General features: G+C 37.3%; 1 protein-coding gene across 2 annotated transcripts in view; it reads left to right on the forward strand.

Moving 5' to 3' along the window:
• Positions 1–21061, forward strand: part of CDK19 (cyclin dependent kinase 19) — a 169768-nt gene that overhangs the window by 138149 nt on the left and 10558 nt on the right. For both annotated transcript variants that reach the window (NM_001205707.1, XM_005210778.5), the window contains 5 exons: positions 6328–6385; positions 11013–11144; positions 16694–16837; positions 17005–17074; positions 20921–20993. In NM_001205707.1, coding sequence (NP_001192636.1) covers positions 6328–6385; positions 11013–11144; positions 16694–16837; positions 17005–17074; positions 20921–20993 — 477 coding nt within the window. The remainder of the gene's footprint in view (positions 1–6327; positions 6386–11012; positions 11145–16693; positions 16838–17004; positions 17075–20920; positions 20994–21061) is intronic.

Here is a 21061-nt window from a genome sequence, read left to right on the forward strand (position 1 = left end):
TATGATGGCTACTTCATTTCTTCTAAGGGATTCTTGCCCACAGTAGTAGATATAATGGGCATCTGAGTTAAATTCATCCATTCCAGTTTTTAGTTCGCTGATTCCTAAAATGTCGACATCACTCTTGCCATCTCCTGTTTGACCAGTTCCAATTTGCCTTGATTCATGGACCTAACATTCCAGGTTCCTATGCAATATTGCTCTTTACACACACACATAATAAATCATGCAATTTGTAAAAATTATGGATAAGACAGATAACAAAATGATGCTTATTCTAGTTATGTAAAACCTAGTCTTTCCACGTCCCCACATTGTGATGGGCAGCTCCCTCTAACCTTTGCCTTACCCCTTCTCTGCTGCTCTTCTCACATGGACTCCAACCACATTGACCCTTTTGCTTTTTCTCCAGTTAGCCAGCCTGCCAGCTCACCAGTGTTTTTCCTGACTGCTCCAAACAACCATGACCTTGGCCTACTGGTAATCTTACTGCAGCCCTCATAACTTTCAGAGCACAGGCCAGACGTGGTCAAGAACCTATCCAGTTCTGGTACCGAAATGACTTGTTCCAAAGCAGAACCATTGGAAAGAGCAGCCCAGCCCTCCCTCGGGCTTCCTTCTGTTTAGAATCATCAGTGCCGTATCACTCTATTCTGCCCAGTACCCACTGTCCTCCCTGGTGTGTCTGCAGTTCACCCGTCTTCAGGCATTGAACTGCTCTTCCCTTATTACTGCACTTCTGTCAGGTCTTATCCCAAATATGACCTTCTCATGGAAGTATTGTCTAAGTAATTTAAAAGAATGCTTGCTAAGTCACTTCAGTCGTGTCCGACTCTGCGTGACCCCATAGACAGCAGCCCACCAGGCTCTCCCATCCCTGGGATTCTCCCCATCCCTGGTGTTCTCCACCCCAGAACACTGGAGTGGGTTGCCATTTCCTTCTCCAATGCATGAAAGTGAAAAGTGAAAGTGAAGTCGCTCAGTCGTGTCCGACCCTCAGCGACCCCATGGACTGCAGCCTTCCAGGCTCCTCCATCCATGGGATTTTCCAGGCAAGAGTGCTGGAGTGGGGTGCCATTGCCTTCTCCGAAAGAATGCTTAAGTAATGTTAAAAATAACACCCTTCTAACCCACTGTCATCAGTACCTTATCCCTATTCCTTTACTTTTTGTCTGTATTATCTTAGTGTGTGATAAACACAAAAAGAATATTCGACAGATTTGTATGTATCTTATTACATGGTGAAACAGTCGAGAGCCTATCACTTAACCCAGTAACTGGAACATTACCAATAGCTTGTTTCTGTTTTATCTTTTCCCCCTTATCCTGTCCCGCTTCCTCCCAAGAAGTAACAAAACATCCTGAATTTTGAACCTATCATACACCCCTTCAAAAGTAATAGGTTTATCACATTTGTATATATGCCTAGACAGTACATTTTTAAGCTATTTTTTAGCTTTGCTTGGTTTTAAGTTTTATGAAAATGGCATCCTGCTATATATAGTCTTCTGAAATGTGCTTTTTTCCCTTCAACATAGTGCTTCCAAGATCTGAACATTTTTTACCTTTATTTGTAATTCAGTGATTTTCACTGCTATTTTTAAAATTCATTGTGTGACTCTATCACATTTAATTTCTCCATTTTCCTATTAGCTAGAAATTTGGGTTGTGTCCAGATTTTTTTTTTCTTTTTTGAGGATTACAAAATGCACTATGGATATTCTTTAGTGTATCTAAAAAGGGAATTACTCAGTTGAAGGGTATGCAATTGTTCAGTTTTGCAAGATGATGCCAAATTGTTTTCCAAAGAAGTTGTACCAGTTTATTCTCCCACCAGCAGTATACTGGAATTTCCCCTGACCTATTTCCTACTCAACTGTTCTTAATTGTTAACCAGTCTGCTAGGTATAATAAAATGGTGTCTCAATAGGATTTTCATTTGCATTTCCCCCATTATTGATACAGTGTGGCATCTTTTCATATGCTTAGTGGTTAAACTGTTTTCTTCTTTTTTAAAATTCCTGTGCAGACATGTTGTCCATTTTTCCCTTATGTTGTTTTTCATCTTGATTTGTAGAAGTTCTTTATTCTGGATACTAAACCTTTGTGGCTGATCCATGTTGCAAATAGTTCTGCCTGTTTGTCTTTTTATTTTCCTGATCTTTGGTGATTGGAAGTTGCTTTAATTGCCAAGTTTATCAGTCCTTCCTTTTATGGTTATTCTTTGTATCTTGTTTAAGATATTCTTCCCTACTTTAGGGTCAGAAAGATATACTCCAGGTTTTTACTTCCTTCAGTTTTAAAGTTTTGTTTTTCACATTTAATTTCTTAATCCTCCTGAAATTACTGTATATATGGTATGAGGTGAGGATTTGTTTTACTTACTTTTTCCCCATTTGGATAACTTGCTATGCCAGCACTGTTTATTGATTAATTCTTCCATTCGCCACTGATCTGAGGTTCTTATTCTCTCAGTTCTCCATTCTCTCCCATTGATCAGTCTTATCTATCTCTGTACCAGTCCCATAATGTTTTAATTACGATAGCTTTAAAATAAATCATGAGCCAGATTCTTCTCTTCATCCCCTCCTTCTAATACCTTGTGAATCTCTTGGCTATTCTTAGCTGTTTGCTCTTCCACATACATTTTAAAATCAGGCTTTCAAGTCCCACAAGGAAACTCTGATGGAATTTTGATGGAAATTGTATTGAATATATAGATAAGTATGGGGAGAATTGATGTCTTTACTATATTGAGTCTTCTTATGTATAAACATGAGCTCTTAATTTATTTAGAACTTCTTAATGTCATTTAAGATAAGGTTTCAAGGTGTTCTATATAAAAATCGTATAAATCATTTGATATATTTATTCCTAGGCATCTTACAGGTTTTTGTTTTGTTTTTGCTATAGAAATGCTGCTTTTGAAAAACTGTATCTCCTACCTTTTTTTTCATGACATATAGAAGTACAGTTGACTTGTTCATACTGTTCAAGTAGCCATATCTCCTGTTAAACTTTTTTACTATTGCTAATAATTTGTCTGTAAATACTTTGGGCTTTCTATGTAGATAATTATATGACCTGAAAATAACAGTAGTTTTGTTTCTGCCTTTCTAATGCGTATGTCTTTAACTATTGTTTTATAGTACTGGACTTATGTTGATTTCAAAAAAAGCTGAAAGTAAAAGGCTATTAAAAGATATAGCACACAAACTGCTAAAAGAATCAACTACAGTAGTGTTATATAAAATAGCTTTTAAGACAAGAGCATTATTAAGAGTGGGCTTCCCTGGCAGCTCAGTTGGTAAAGAATCTACCTGCAATGTGGGAGACCCAGGTTTGATCCCTGGGTTGGGAAGATCCTCTGGAGAAGGGAATGGCAACCCACTCTAGTATTCTTGCTGGAGAATTCCATGGACAGAAGTCAGCCATAAAACTAGATGCAGAAATCTCTTATATTCTCCTTATTATTTTTCCACGGAACTGATCAATACTGATGTACTGTATATTTGTTATTATCCTTTTTTCCCCACTGGAATATAAGCTCATGAGGTTAAGGATTTTGCCTGGTTTTGTGTAGTATAATATCTCTAGGATCTAAATTACTGCTAGATGCTCAGTCGGTATTTGTTGAACGAATGACTATGGAGGGTAGAGAAAGTGGTGCAAAAAAAGCAATGCCAAATCTTGAGCTTTTACCTTGAAATGCTCTTATATGTTCCCCCATGACTGTTGTCACAAGTTAACTTTTCCCCAGTTGTAGTCCGCTTCCGACTGGCTTCTGTCTTTACTTCGTGGTCCATCTGTCTTTTCCAGTTCATCCTTCATAATACTACCAGAATTTTTTTTTTCCTAAATATTGATCTGATTATCTCAGTGTCTTGTCTCGGCTCAGCCTATAGAATAAATTGTAGTTTCTCTAATGTGACATTTATTTCTTCACTGAGCTTTCTATGCTCTAGTCACATCATACCACTTATAGGCTCTTCAGCATGCTATGTCTGTGGGTTTTCTTTGTGACTGTGCTCTTAACTTTTGGGTTCTCTGAGCCTGAAAGTCATTCTTTTGTTTATGCTTATCAAAATCTTAGTCATTCTTAAATTCATCTAAAGTCATTTCCTTCCTAAAGACTACCCTGATATTCACTGAGAAGAATCATCTAATCCCAGCAATTTCTTTTGCTGTTTTGGTACTTTCTGTAATCTGCCCTGTACTCTAAAAAGTTATCTCTCTTTCCCTACTAGCTATTAAGCTCTTTGAAGATAATGCTTCATGTTTTATTTTTCTTTGTTTCCCGAAAGTCTGCAATATAGTGTTTTATACATAATGGAGCTTTGATAAATAGTTGTCAGACTTATTTTGAAGGTTTGGTTTTTGTCTTATGCTGTTTTTCTCTTTCTGCTAACTAATCATGTCTCATGTCTTCAATTATCACACTCCAGTGACAATAAACTTCAAATCTGAATCTTCCTATTTCCACTGTCCTGACTAGTGCGACCAGGCCTCTGACACAACTCCATGTGTCATCTTCTCTTTCTTGTTCCCCCTCCCAAATCAGTACCTCTCATAAATTTCCTATCACAAAGACACCATTCTTCCAGTCACATGACCTCAAAACCTTGGTGAAATCTTTATCACCCTTTGTCTTCTGCCTTCAACTAGTCAGTAAGTCCTGTTAATTTCTCCTTTAAAATGATCCTCAGCTCCATAACTCCGTCTTCATTTCCGCTGAGCAGTCCTTGGGTGGAGCCCTTATGACCCATACCCAGTTCTGACACCTCCCCCTTTCCTGTGCTTCCTTGGTGGCTCAGCTGGTAAAGAATCCGTCTGCAATGCAGGAGACCCTGGTTCAGTCCCTGGGTTGGGAAGATCCCCTGGAGAAGGAAAAGGCTACCCACTCCAGGACTCTGGCCTGGAGAATCCCATGGGCTGTATAGTCCATAGGGTCACAAAGAGTCGGACATGACTAATCGACTTTCACTCATACTTCGTGTAATCTCGCCACCTGTAATATAAAGATCAGATTACTTCACCTGGCGTTTAAGACAATGCAGGGTCTAGGTTCATTCTGCTGCCTACGACATTTGTCCTCTGCTTTCTCTCGTCAGACTTCTTACTTTCTCCCAAGCTTGTATCATTACCTTTCATGTGCTCTACTGTGCTATCTCCTGCTCATTTTTTAGGATCTGGACAATGGACATCACCCCTGCCCCCCACCTTTAGTAAACATTTCCCTTAACAATGGAAACTAATCATTTCCTCCCTGTTCATTTTTATTTTTAGTGCTTATTGTTTTCATTGAGACTTCCAGCAGATTGGAAGAGATCTTAAAAGTAATCTAGTTTAACCTCTAACCCAAGACCTCAGTCTTCTTTATAATTCATAATTAGCATTAGCTTCTAGTATTACACAAAGCTTCTGATATTTCTATTTATATAGTGAACATCTGGAAGTTAGGAATTTGGTTTCATGTGCTTTTATTTTTCCCTTTAGTTCTTAGCATGGTTCACTGTCCTGGAAGATACTAAAAATATATTCATTGATTGGATAAATGAATCATAAATTTTCTCTTCAGAGAATTTACAGAGGACGCTTACTTGCCCAAAAGCCTCTCTGCCTTCAACTAGTCACAAAATCCTGTTAATTTCTCCTTTAAAATGTTACTCAAATGTCTACAAATAAGAATGACTTTTAAAAAAGTCTTAAAAGATGGCGGATACATTTTCAGCCTACCCTTTTCTTTATATGCCTCTGTATTAGCCTTGACTTTTATTTTCTTTCTTCTTGAGATTATACTTGGAATTTCACTTTTGCATGAACTATAAGGTATGTGAATTTTAATGGAGTCTGTTGAATGTTGACCATGTTTTCCTACAGTAGTTTAGAACTATTTAGCAAGAAATATTCCACTTGACTCATTTAAATGAAGGTAATTATCTATTGTGGCTGGGAATTTATATAAAAATTTTCAACCACAAAAGCCCTTTGTTGTGGGCAGTAATAGAACAGCTTATAATTTGTAAAGGTTTAAAAATTATTACTAGTCATTACTTCTGAGGGGTAAATAGAAATGATAGCTTTAATTCCTTTGTGATTATTTGTATGATACAATTTTGAAAATAAGATGTTTCTACAGCAAGGATGTTTTTGGAAAGTTAGTGCTAACTTCAAGTATGTCAAATGCTTAATGTAGAGGGTACTTGCTATTCAATTATAGTTTTGATGAAAATCCAAAAGTGACATTTTCATATTATAAGAACTTTTTTCCATTTTAGAGCATGTCAAAAGAATATAGTAATTTGAATGCTCTATTTTTATTTCTAGAAACCAGCAAATATCCTAGTAATGGGAGAAGGTCCTGAGAGGGGGAGAGTCAAAATAGGTAGGTAATTATTTCTAAAATACCTTATTAAGAAACTAAAGTGACTGCAAAGATGGTTTCCCTTTTTAATACTCTTATTTAAGGAATTTTAAAATTAATTCCTCATAATATTCATAGACAAGATGTTGGGAAATGTAGGTAGTTTATAAAATCCCTCAGATTTATTCCCAAAATAAGGTTCTATAATTCTAAGCTGAGGCAAGCAAAAATTCATTCCCATCCAATACTCCAAGCATGTGTTTCTGCTACTATTACTGTAATGCTACTATTACAGTCACTCTAAACATAATCCCGTGAATCTTACTTTTGTCTCAGCTTTACCAAATGTTGTTTCCCGGAGTCCATCCTTCCCACCCTGACCCTGATTTATACACACAGATCCTCCCAGACACCTCCCTGCCCTCCCCTCTCCCTGCTGCATGTCTTGTGCCAGGTACCAACATATCTTTTCCAAATGAATATATATGTGTATAGACTCTCACTTGCCAGTCTTAGATTAAGGCACTGGCAGAAGTCTTGTTTCTGTACTAAAAATTTCTCTGCAACCTTGAAAGTTCTAAAAGAAACTGGTATCATTTATACTTGTGACATATTTGGGGAGAAAATAAGCTGAGAAATGCTTTATTCTAAATTTTTTTATAATAGAACTTACATTTATTCAGTGTTCAGTGCTTTTAAGAAAGATTTTAGAGTAAATTTTATCAAGCTGCTTTCTTTGCTATTAGAATTTATTGTGCTAGAAATGATCCAGAATTGTGCTGCAATTTTGCCTGCTGCAAATTCATTCTGTCCTGCCCCAACCAAGCACGCCCTGCTGCCTGGTCTTCTGCTTCTTCCGTTAATTCACTAGCCCAATTCCTGAAGAAGCTGTTCTAAACCAACTTTTCTTTCTTTAACCTCTACTCTGAGTTTGAGATTGAATCATAAAAAAATTCTGTTGATGTTAAGAACCGAGTGTCTGCTTTCTTTCCCTCTCATCCCCTTTCTACCCTTCCTCACTGGTTTCTGTTTCACCCTCACACTTTTATCGAGTACCAAGTTTTTGCTGGTCACTCGGGAAGTAAAGGATGGTCCTCCTGTGGGGGACACTAAAATGGACACTTCGGTATGCCATCTCATTTGTTTTACACAGCCACCCTCTGGTAGGTACTGCAGATAAGTAAAGCTGGATTTACAGAGGGGGCAGCTTACTCGGCCTTTCAAAGGAAGGACTTGAATTCCAAGTCTGGGGTCTCTTTCACAAAACATTGCTGCCTAGTGATAGCAAAGCTATCTGGTATGACCTGACTGACCACCTTTTGTCAGCACAGCTCTGCCTTTGAAGCAGCCTCAGAAGCAGTCTGTTTCTCCTCAGTCCTATCCCATGCCCTTCTAGCTTCTAAATACCTTCCTGCTATACTTTAGTCCTTCTAATTACAGTTTTTCCGTTCTTTCCTTCTCAAGTTTCTCCTCTTCACCTTTAAACACTCATAATCCAATTTTAACATAAATTTTCTCATATCCATTTTGTTTTCTTTACCATTTGTTCAATTTTTTCCCCTTGTTCCTCTACTTCTAAAATCATTTACATATTAGTTTCACGTACCCTAATCTGTTATTATGTTATTATTTTTTTTTTCCTGACATCAATTCTGTTCCTCTATTGAAACTGCTATCTACAAGGCTACCTCTGGTCTTTATCTTACCACGTCAGTAGCCTGTGTTTAGTCTCCGTTTTCCTTTTTACTGCCTTGTCATTTGTTCTTCTAGCTAGTCTGGTGGTGTGAGTGTCTTTATTTTGGTCTCTGTGACATCACATAATTCTGTTTTTCTATTACTTTTGCTGTGACTTCTGCATTTTATTCATTCTTATCTCTTATTCCTACTAACCTTCTGTTTCAAGACACCCTAGGCACTGGCTCGAGACATGGCCTTCCTCTACAGTTACTTCTTTAGGTAATTGATAAGTTATGGCCTTAAAATTTTGGGTTTTATGAAAATGATTTTAAGATCTGGATCTCAAATTCTGTTCTCTCACTCTAACTCTCTATTTGGATGTCTTGGTGGCAACCTATATTCCATTAATTCCAAACCAAATTCATCATCCTCATCTTATACTCTCCAATGCTGTCATCATATTTATCCCAGTCTTCTCCTTAGTATCCCAAGTAGCTCTGCTATTCAACATGAATTCTGCATTCTAGCCAGGCCAGTTAGTTGCCTTATTGTTAAGAATTTAGGATTATAATTCTACCCAAGATTAGAGAGAAAGTCAGGGTTAAAAGTAAACAACAATTAGTATTAAAGGTCTGGTGGACAGTTACAGTTAACCTAGTTGATTAAATTGATTTTCTATTTTGTTTTACTAGCACCTTATTTTTTCAAACAGTAATGCTTTGACATCTATGCTTAGCACTTTAATATAGCTCTCTTTTGATTGAAAGAAAAAGCATAGTTGACTGAAAACACATCGTGCCCTCCCTGTACCAGAGGCTTCCGCTCCCAGCACCAGGACCCGCGGGCCTTTCCTAAAATGCTCGTTGCCTTCTTTACTGTTCACAGTGGTTCCTCCTTCAGAAGCCAGCTCGCGTTCCACTTTCCATATAGTCCACTTCTGCAAATGTTTATCAGACATTGTTCCAGATAAAACCATGGAGACACAATCTCTTGCTGCAATAAGACTCTTTGAGTCTAATAGAAACCAGTAGCAACTTTCCTTTTAGTCTTACAGTACTTACCCTTTTTATCTACTCTATGAATGAAAAGTCATCTCACCTTTATGTAAGCTTCTTGAATGTAGACGTTGCCTTCTGCTGCTTTTCTGTTGATACTAATCAGCACCCACACCACAATTTTACTACCTCTGTTGAACTGAATAATTTATCTCATATCCAGCTTTAGGAAAATAGGTGTTAGTAACATTTAGGCTAGTTACATTTAGTCTAAATTACTAATCATTTGAAAAATGGTTTGAAACTCCTTTGAAGTTCATACAATAGATGGGAATTATTTTAAAGAGTATTGTTTCTCTGGGCTTGATTTCATTTTTCAGTGAATTGATGTGGCTTACATAAAGCTAAGAAGGTAGAGTATAACGGGAGAAATATTGGCTTTAGCCTTTACTTAAAAATAGGAGCTTTTCAATGGAGGGAAGAGTATTCCATATTACTTTGCCATCAACAACAGTCAACATCTATTCAATATATAAAGCAGTGCTTTGAGGTAGGTGTAATATTGGTAGACTGGTTTTGACTATTTTTGTTTGCTATAGGGAATTTTGGTTTAAAAAGTGTAGGCATCAGCACAGGCATCCTTGGATAGCTTTATTTTTTAAGACCTATGTTCTCCAAAGCATTCTCAGAAAGTTCTGTAAATTAGTCAAACTCTAAAGAAATAAAATCACTGTAAATTAAAAGTTTAATGCATATCATAGCCTATTGGTTCTAGATTAAATGATACTCTATAGTTGCAACTTTAATGTACTACTTGTGCACTGTATGATACATGAGGGACCATTATACAATCAGAATATACTGTATGTATTACCTACTTCAAATTATAGAGGCTTATATTTGTGATTTTTTTTACCTTTGTGACGTGCAATTATCGTATGTATAATTTGTTGTATATCAGATCCATGGTTAAGAACATAGCTGCTAAATTATAACATGGTTTTTGCTTGAGTAGTGGCATTTTTACTTCCTATCCCTGTGACTTTGGGCAAGTCATGGAACTGCTTTGGGCCTTAGATTCTTCATCACAGAAGTGGGGGTAGGGGGAGAATACTTATTAAACCAGCATTCTTATAAGGATTAAATGAAGCGATAAATGATGTATATGAAAATCATTTGTAAGCTCTGAAATGCTTTATAGATATATATTCTTTAGGAAATCTTAAGAAAATTAGATAGTAACCAGTACATTATTATATCAGTAGTAATAATCTTTTTACTACTTTTGTAGACCTCTAATATTTAAATTAGTTAGGTTTGATATAGAGCTTTGTTAAATGCTGAGTTGTAACAAATTCTTTTACGTATTCTATATATGTTCTTGAACACATGTATGTGATGTTCTGGTAACTATACAACAGCTGGCTCTCTGGGGGAAAAAAAGTCACCCCAGTTTATAGCATGCACTGTTTTTTGTGATGTAAATACTCCCACCATAGCCAATTTCAAGCCACAAACATGACATTACTGAACACTGTGTTGGGAAGATACTTAAAACGGCTCTCCTGAGTCCATAAAAGCCAACTCCAGCACAGGTTGAACTAAGATAGACTCAAGATTTTAGATATATAGGCATATAGAAGTCATAATCATGAAAACTTTTAGACTTTATTTTAAAAACATACATAAATATTATTCTGTCTCTGAAAGCCAGGAATCTGGAACCAGACCTGGATTTTTATTCTGACTCTCTACTTACTAATTCTGTGAGTTTGGACAAGGCAGAGTATCTCTAAATCCTTAGTCTCTTCATCAGTCAAATAGGCACAATAACAGTATCTCCCTCAGAAGGGGAGACCTGGTGCTGGTACAGACCACGGGTTGGAAAGGATTGCTTTGTAAGGTTAGTGGCTATTGTCATCATGGTTATAATAGCGTGCCACACTGAGTTCTTATTAATTGATTTTATTTTTTAGCTGACATGGGCTTTGCCAGATTATTCAATTCTCCTCTAAAGCCACTAGCAGACTTGGATCCTGTAGTTGTGACTTTCTGGTATCGGGCTCCAGAACTTTTGCTTGGTGCAAGGCATTATACAAAGGCCATTGGTAAGTTAGTGTGAAATGGTTTACTTGTAATTGGTAAGTATTATATCATTATTGTATGATACTGCATTTATGATAAATACTAAATGGCATAATAAAGCTGCTTTGTAAAAGCCACTTTGTATGGCTTTGTAAAAGTCCTGTTGTCATCTATATGCCCAGATTTTATATTCTTGTAGCTCTGGATTTTCAGCTGTTTAGGAGAATATGATTCTTTTTTTTTTTAAAGAAAGCATTTTCTTTTTTTAATTATTTATTTTTAATTGGAGGGTAATTGCTTTACAATGTTGTGTTGGTTTCTGCTGTGCAACAGTGTGAATCAGCCATCAGTATACATGTATCTCCTCCCTCTTGGGCCTAAAAGAAAGCATTTGCTTTCAGAGAATACAAGTGTCTGATCTTGTTATGTTGCCTAGAAATGATAAAATGCAGATTTTGTTTTGCGCCTACCTACTATTGATCAGAAGAACTGGAGAGGGGTTTAGAATTTTCTTCACAAAAAGAAAAACAGAAAAACTGAAGTAGTGTAGTTACTGGAGGGAGCCCCTGCTATTTGGGAAAAAGTTAATCAGTCAGTCCTTTCCTAAGCAAGAAACAATATGACTAATCCTTTTCTCTTGCCATTATAGTTATCAGAATGGCAGTTTCTCCATTAAGGTAGGAAATAGAACCTGGGTAGACTAGCTGTGCTCAGCATCTTGCCATCTCACCAAGCGTAAACGCTGAACAAGAAAACCTGTTAAAAACACAATCTGTAGGATTTAAAGTCTGCTTCAGAACAGAGGCGTCAGAGATTTCGCTGCCTGGCCCTGTAGTGTCCTCACAGGGCCCAGCTGCCAACTGAGGGAGTCGGGAAGAGAGAGCTGCCCTTAGACCTAGGTACTGCTTTAAAAGAGGTGAAAAGAGAAGACAGGGAGGGAGGAAGTGGGGCCATTAATGTGAAGGCCTAGTTCTGTAAGGTACCTACATTTTGCTCACTGTGTTTCTTTAAAGTTTCCATTTCTTGAATTCTGTTTACTTGTATTAGACTAGTTTTGACTGCATTTAGCTCCTTTGGTCAAGTTCTATTTGATAAAGACACTTAAATTATAAAATTATTAAAAATAGACAAGCACAATCCTTTCTCTGTTAAGCTTATGAAAAATCTGAAAAGAACTATCAAAGAGTTATCAAGGAAGTTCTCACATTTGAAGAGATCAGACTCATAATTAACCTCTTCATGGGTAGAAACGGAAACAAAAATTAAAATATGGTAATGTCCTCATTCATCAGGAGGTCTGATTTCTACAAAACTTAGATACCCAGGACACATTTATACTTCCTTTGTCTAGGGATTGAGACACTAGCACAGTGTGGAATATTGTTAATTCTTCATAAGTACTACTGAAGGATTTTGTTAAATTAGTGAAAAAGGCTATGAGTGGCCACAGCACCATAAGGAAAACCATATGTGTTTGATAGTAGAGGCATGTGAGACTGACCTCAGACCCATCCCCTGGCAGCTGAGCCTGTAGTAATAAGACCCCTGACCAGAGGCTGTCACCGTTACAAGCCAAGGGCAGTGGCAGCTGTCTGTGAAGGTGGGAGAACTTTTTTTTGATACGAAAAGTAAATGGAAGGGATAGAGCAGGGGTCCCCAACCTCTGGGCCGTGGACTGGTACCTCCTGTCAGATCAGTGGTGGCATTAGATTAGAAATAAAGTAAGCCAGAAAGAAAAACACCAATACAGTATAATAACACATATATATGGAATTTAGAAAGATGGTAACGATAACCCTGTATGCGAGACAGCAAAAGAGACACAGATGTATAGAACAGTCTTTTGGACTCTGTGGGAGAGGGTGAGGGTGGGATGATTTGGGAGAATGGCATTGAAACATGTATATTATCATATGTGAAACAAATCGCCAGTCCAGGTTCGATGCATGATACAGGCTGCTCGGAGCTGGTGCACTGGGATGACCCAGAGGGATGGGATGGGGAGGGAGGAGGGAGGGGGGTTCAGGATGGGGAACATGTGTATACCCATGGTGGATTCATGTCAATGTATGGCAAAACCAATACAATATTGTAACTAGCCTCCAATTAAAATAAATTTATATTTAAAAAAGAAAGTGCATAATAAATGTAATGCGCTTGGATTATCCCATCTCTGGTCCATGGAAAAATCGTCTTCCACAAAACTGGTCCCTGGTGCCAAAAAGGTTGGGGACCACTGGGAGAGAGCAGTTCTTAAAATAAGCCTGACTCTGTTTCCATTCCAGTGGGTGCACTGAGGGGCTTTATTTTTGAGACATTTACCATTATGGTTGCTTCTTCTGGTATTAGTTCTCTCTCTTGAGAACAATAAAATCTAGACAATCTCAGAAGGTACCAGAGGCTAGGAAGGGGCCAAAAGTTAAGACAGAGAAAAGGGGAGTGCTAGCTGGGAGCAACAGTTGGTGCTTTAGAACAGGACTGGTGGTGAGATAATGCCGGGCACAGGGCGGGAGTACAGGATGTGATAACAGCATAACCTCCCGTGCGCTGGGTTCTTACCTAGCACTGTGCAGTCTGTGTCAGAAGGGAGACTCCAGGAAGAAAAGGAAGACTCAGCCAGAAACCTTGTTAAACAAAATGACGCCCCACCAAAGAATGTCTCACTTTCAGAGATTGCTAGCAAACCCACAGCCTGTGTCTAACATGTCCCTCTGGTGATTCTGCTGTGTGTGGTCCCCACACTTTGAGAAGTATAGTTCTATGAATATTTTCTGATTAACTGTTCTACTGTTGTAATAAAAAATAGTTGTGAGTTTTGGAAATAAAGGTAATTGGGTATGAACTGGAAACCAACTATATTTCTAATTTCCTCAGGGTAAGGAGAACTGAAATTGAATTTTAACCAGCTTGTGACTTACTAGCTCAGTAAAAATGAGACTTAGCAATTAAAGATAAAAACCTAATCACTGATTTCTAATTTTAGTCATCCCAATTATTTATTCTGGATAGAAGTGAGGAAAAAAGTTAAGATAGAAAAATAATAATCCCCACATTAGTTAGCTTATGTATTCATAGCAGACATAAATATACAGTTACTCATTCTTAGAATTCTGTGTACCTGGTTCATATCAGAAATGAGTATTATTTCTATTCAGAGCATATAAAAGAGAGTTTTTTGGCATCAGTGAAAATTTATGAAATGAGATTTAGCCCAGGAGGTGAGTGGTGGTGGTTGTGGTATGTGTGAGACACACACACACACGGGGAGTGGGGCAGGGGGAGGCAGGGAGGAGAGGGGAGAGGAAGAGAGAGAAAAGTACAAGTCATTGATAAAGGAAAGAGCTGAGAAATGGGTATAGATGGTGCTGGAGCCAGGTGATCATTTAAAATTAGATGCTAATATGAGGCAAGACACCCTAGAATTTAATACTGCCCGCTACATTGAGGTTCCTCCTCTTAGCGGTTCTTCAGGAAATCTAGATACAGGCCCCTGTCCTTGATTAGAAGGCAAACCAGGAACTGTGTGGCCAGCAACATACAGTAGTTGTCTCCATTGACTGCATAGTAGAGGCAGCTTCAGGAAGACTTGGGACAGTCAGAGGCTGCCATATCAGGGCCAAGGGGACAGCCAACATGACATGGCAGAGAAAAAAATGACAAAGTAGACACTGAACAGTATTATTATTCTCCTCTTTAGTGATGGATCTTCATAATGAGGATGATTAAGTTATATTTTATAGCCTCTTAAGATGGCAGGTAATAACGTAATAAAAATGGTTATTGAAAGGATATATTCCCATTATCCGGAAGGCTAACTTGTGTGGAAGGAGACCATCCCTGAATGGAGTCAGATACATGAGACATTACTATATATGTAATAGTAGAATGTAGAATAGTAGAATGGGATTGCTATGTTTAGAAGACTTCTAAACACTGTACTTTTCTATGCTATCCCATAGTCTCTGTGTTATTAATTTTAAAAATACTTACTAAGTGGCATTAAGTGGGAAAGTATGAATATACATCTCACAAAAATTAATTCACATGTACATTTGGCAAAGCATTATAAATGTTACAGTCTTAGAATCTAGATTAAAACTATAGTTTTTCAATGTGTAAAATCCAAGTAGAATCATCTTTACCTGGTTATTTGAAGTAGTTAATAAAACTCTGAAAGATGCCTCAGTGTATCTTGGCATGGTGGAGTTGGGGCAGCATCTAAGTGAGTATGTTCAGATTACTTCTCTTTACTGGTGTTATGTAGTACTTGTATATACTTGTATTTATCAGCTTCTAGAAATGGCAGCCCACTCCAGTATTCTTGCCTAGAGAATCCTGTGGACAGAGGAGCCTGGTGGGCTGCCGTCTATGGGGTCACACAGAATCGGACATGACTGAAGTGACTTAGCACGCATGCACGTATTGGAGAAGGAAATGGCAACCCACTCCAGTATTCTTGCCTGGAGAATCCCAGGGATGGAGGAGCCTGGTGGGCTGCCATCTGTGAGGTCGTACAGAGTCAGACACGACTGAAGCGACTTAGCAGCAGCAGCAGATCTTACCACTTCTTGAAAAAACTGTAGGTGGTATCTTTCAGACAAAAGTTGAGTTTTTCCAAATTATTTTGTGTAATCTGTACCATCTAGACCGACAACTCAAAAATTCTAGTCGTTATGTATTTGATTGCTTTAAAGAAACATATCACCATACCTGATCATATTATTTTATTCTATCACATCTTGAGTGTTATGCCTTGTATTAGATTATCAGTTGAATGCTTCAGCAATTAAATTATTAATAGTGGTTAGAAAGGCTTTTGCCTAAAGGTAAAGAAAACTTATTGCTTGCTAAATTGAGTTCCCCAAGTTTATCTTGATCAGGAAATTTACAAGTAAATGTTTTTTATTTGACTTTCAGTCTGTTATGTGATGGTATAGCTGTGCTGTGTTCAGTCGCTCAGTCGTGTCCAACTCTTTGCGACCCCATGGACTGTAGCTCTTCAAGCTCCTCTATCCATGGGGATTCTGCAGGCAAGAATACTGGAATGGGTTGCCATGCCCTCCTCCAGGAGATCTTTCCAACCCAGGGATCACACCCAGGTCTCCCACATTGCAGGCAGATTCTTTACTGTCTGAGCCACCAGGGAAGCCCAATGATATAGCTATTTCATATCATATATGTTTTCTTAATATACTTACTGTATTCACTGAAAAGTTTTAAAATTTATTTGGGGGATTCTTTTCTTTTTAAAAGCTATACTTAATATGCAGTTTTATATTAAGATATATGACATATATAATTTTTATATGTTGCAAAATAATCATCACTGTAAGTCCAGTTACCATCTGTCACCATTGTAAAGTTATTACAATACCATTGACTTTATTCCCTTTGTGTACATTTTATCCCTGTAACATCCTTGGAAGTTTGTACCTCTTAAGCTCTTTTACCTATTTCATCCATCTGCCTACCTTGAAAAATATTTTTATATGTAGGTTGTGATTATACCAAGAAATTATAACCAAAGAAATATAATAAATATGTACAAAAAGTTGTTTTTCTTCCTTCATAGATATATGGGCAATAGGTTGCATATTTGCTGAACTGTTGACTTCAGAACCTATTTTTCACTGTCGTCAGGAAGATATAAAAACAAGCAATCCTTTTCATCATGATCAACTAGACCGAATATTTAGTGTCATGGGATTTCCTGCAGGTAATTTTTTTTTTTTTCAAAATAATACTTGAGTCATATTTCAAAAACATTCTTTTTGAAAAGGATATTTTAAGTATTTTTATGTATATTTTTAAGCTAAAATAACTAGATTTTTGATAAGTGACATTATTTCCTATAACAACATTCAATATTTTATTTTGCCTAAGATAAAGACTGGGAAGATATTAGAAAGATGCCAGAATACCCAACACTTCAGAAAGACTTTAGAAGAACAACGTAAGTAATACCATATTACATACAAGTAACATCCAGTGGGAATGTTTAAACTAATCCTTTTAAAAACCAGATAGATTATTGTTTAAACCAGAAACTTAGATGTTAGTATATTAATTATGTTTATGGATTTAAAGAAGATATTTCAAATGCTGTTAATGTATATGCCAGGCTCAGGCATATATTTATTTAAAAACTTTTAATAATTTAAGGGTCAATAGACAGTTTAAAAGTCTCTTCCGTTTAGCTTGGAAAGGGGCTCAGTTCAAGGCCTTAATGGTAGTTTTGTCTTTATCTGTGTCATGAGTTGTGTCTGAAATGCTGGGCTAGGCAACCAGCAAGGGTGGCAGGAGGAAGAACACATGGCTAGGATCTGAGTAAAACGAACTGGTGGAATGTCTATGCTGAGTGGAAATGAGAGGAGTTTGTTATAAATATGTGCACCTAGAGGAAAAGGTGGAAGAGAGTCTCGTTTGGGAAACGTAACAGAACAATTTCAGGACAGGAATGGCTTGTAGGAATAGAAGCAGACATGATAAAGCAGCAGCGAATGGCACTTGATCATTTGGGGCCTCTCTTTCACACAGTCCTAGGTAGGGGTCCTTGCCTCCACGCAGCTCCTAAAGAGAGTGCTGACATTGCTCAGGTGTCTGAATTGGGCTCTCTTCTCACCCTAGACATTTCCCTAGACAGTCTCTGTGATTTTGATGGCTACAGCGTACCAGTTATGCTGGTGGCTCCCAATTTATACATTCTACTCTGACTTCCTTTCCAAGTTTCAGACCCATGTATCTAACTGCTTTTTGGAATCCCAAATTGAGTGTCCCATAAATACTTCAAAATACATGTCCCAAACTGAGCTCATCATCCATCCTCCTAAACTTTTCCTCCCACTATATTCCTTATCTTAGGAAATGGCTCCATGATTTACCTAATTGTTCAAGCCAAAGACCTTAAAGATGTCCCTGATCCTTCTCCTCTCTCATTGTCTTCCATTTTATCCCCTAGTGTCTAAACGATTAGCAAATCTAGTAAATTCTTTGTTTCAATATCCTTCAGATCTCTGTATTTCTCTCCATCTACCCTGCCACTATTATAGACCAGACTACCACCCTCTCTCTCACCTGGGATCCTGCACTAGCCTCATAAGTGGTATTTCTACCTTCAGTTTTCATTCTGACTCACTGCCTGTTCTGCAGTCATTGCCAAAAGCACATCTGAGCTTGTCAGTCTTCACGTTGCTTTCAGTTTTTAAATATGGCTTACAAAAGCCTGGGCATCACCAAATTTATCTCCTAAACCTCTGTCCACTTTGTACTCTGTGGGCTGCACATCATAAATTTCTTTAAGATCCTCAAAACCCCTGAGCTTTCTTGGACCCCTGGGTTTTTACACATGCTGTTCCCTCAGGATATATTGATACCATCCTCCCACCCATTTCATCAGATAACTCCTATTTATCCTTTCTATCCCTATGCAGTCTCCCCTTGCCCTTCTAGTCAGGTGCTCCCCCTCTGCACTCCTGTGGCATATCCTGAGCTGCTTCTCTCAGCACACATCACTTTGCTCAACAGTTGGCTTTTGAACACTTATCTGCCTTTCCCTCTAGAATATGGATCGTGCCCATTGTAGGCACCGTTAGAGGCATCTCCAGGGCCTGGTATATGGTGCATGTTCATTAGTTACTTGTCAAATGGGTATTAAATGAAAGTGGTTCAAGTAATTGAAGATAAGCTGGTAATATAAAAGAGAAAATTAATTAAGACACAACGTTTTATCTTAGTATTTAAAGGCCAAAGGAAGAGTTTTACAAATGATAGTATTTACAATAACCAGAAATAACAGGAGAGAAATTTAGAAAGATAAATGACATTTAGTTAAAAATTAACAGAAAAAGATAAGAGCCCATACTTTCTAAGCAAACAATTTTATCCACATAAAAGCTGCCTACTAATACATAACACAAAAAGGAATTTATTAATTAGCTAAATATAATGCAGTTTACATACAAGTCACTAAAGTATAATAAAAAATTCCAGATAATATTATTTCAAATGACATTAAAAAATAAACAAATAACTTTTCATTATATCAGATAAAAAGAACCAAAAAAATTACTCTTGATGTGAATTGTGAAGGGTAACAATAGAATTTTTTCTGTAATCTTTCCAAAGTGTCAGCTCTTGTTAGCTCATTAGAAGGCAAGGTGAGAACAGAATTAAAAGGAAATAAGTTGACTTTAAAAATTGAATGTTTGAATAAACATGCTGATAAAATGCTTTATAATGTATATAGAGAGTTTGAAAATTGTTCAGCTCCTAAACTGTAGTAAATCTAGAAGAGGATAATACAGAAAATGACAATTTATCTTATTTGTAATATTAGGAAAAATAAGAAACCACAACGGGAATCAAGCAATAGGATTTTTCAACTTCAAGACCTTTTATATTATGATAGGAACAACTTTAGGATCGGGAGTTAACTCAAGAAATCAGTTGATTCAACATAAAGATCCAAGCTATGTTGACGGACTCCATTTTAAGTTAATATACATGGCAAAGATTTTCTTAAAAATACCTGGTGTTGGCAAGGGCATAATAAAATGGGCATCCTTACTTATTAGCTATTGAGGAGAATGAATGCTTCTCAGACATTAAGGTATCCACAGATCACCTGGAGACCTTGTTAAAGATTCTGATTCAGAATCTGGAATAGGGCCTGAGTACCTGCATTCCTAGTGCAGGCTTTCTGCTGCCCATGCTGCTGGTCTGAGGGCCAGGTTCATGTAGCAAGTTCTAGAACACACAAAAATGGCTTTGGCATGTACTTACCCTTTGACCTAATAATTCTAAGACTTTATCCTGAAAAAGCGTCAAAGCAGCCACACATAGCTAAGATGAGGCACCTCAAGGCTTTCATAGAGATTAACTAACTGCCCAAGATCACACAACTGGTAAATGACTGAGTCAGGGTCTGGGAGGGGCCTCTGATTCTCACCTGCCATGCAGTCCTGTCCCGCTGAATGTGTACCAGATTTACCTACAAGGATCTGTACTTTCTAGCTGTTGTGAAACAAGCGTCATTAGTAACAGTAGAAAATGTTCAACCAGTACAGATAATAAGCTTAAAGAGCGTTTGGCAAGAGAAAATGCTTATAAAACAACATTAAGTAAGAAAAGGACAACTTATGTATACTATGATTCCAATTTTATAAAAATAGAAATACTTCTTTGTGTGTATATATATGTATGCACAGAAAAAATGCCAAAGGAAAATTATCAAATCTTGATGCTAGAGTTTTTTAAATTGCTTCATAGCTTGATTATGAGTGTTTTCAATTTTTCTTTTATACTTTTTTATATTCTCTAAATTTTCTACCATAAACATATATTACCTATTTCTTGAACTTTTAAATTTGAAATATTTCATATGTAGGAAAGAATATACATGATGAAAACATGTAGTCTATTTAGAATAATAAAATGAATACCCATTTACTCACCCCTCAGCCTGAGCAGTTGATATCCTGATATAGAATATGTACATAGGAAGGAATTGCTGGATCATAGGATAGTCACATTTTCAGCTCTAATGGTTAATGCATTATTATTTTCCAAAGTAATTCTAACAGTATAAACTCCTACATGCAGTGTGTAACAATTCTTACTTCTTTTTTTACACATTTACCAACATTTGGTTTTTGTGTTCCTTTTTAATCAGGAAAAAAACCCAAAAACAATGGCTTAAATGAATACATACCTCATAGGAAAACCAACCTTGGAACCTTCCATTAAAAGATGTCAATTGTGTGAATGTCCTCAATAGTGTGTGGATGTCATGTCTTTGCAGGTACGCCAACAGCAGCCTCATAAAGTACATGGAGAAACACAAGGTCAAGCCTGACAGCAAAGTATTCCTTTTGGTAGGTGCATCTCTCCAGAGTGGGAAGGTGATCCTTAGCATAGCTCTCACCCCACCCCACTTACCGTG

The sequence above is a fragment of the Bos taurus genome, chromosome 9 (assembly GCF_002263795.3).
Source record: "Bos taurus isolate L1 Dominette 01449 registration number 42190680 breed Hereford chromosome 9, ARS-UCD2.0, whole genome shotgun sequence".
Classification (NCBI taxonomy): Eukaryota; Metazoa; Chordata; class Mammalia; order Artiodactyla; family Bovidae; genus Bos; species Bos taurus.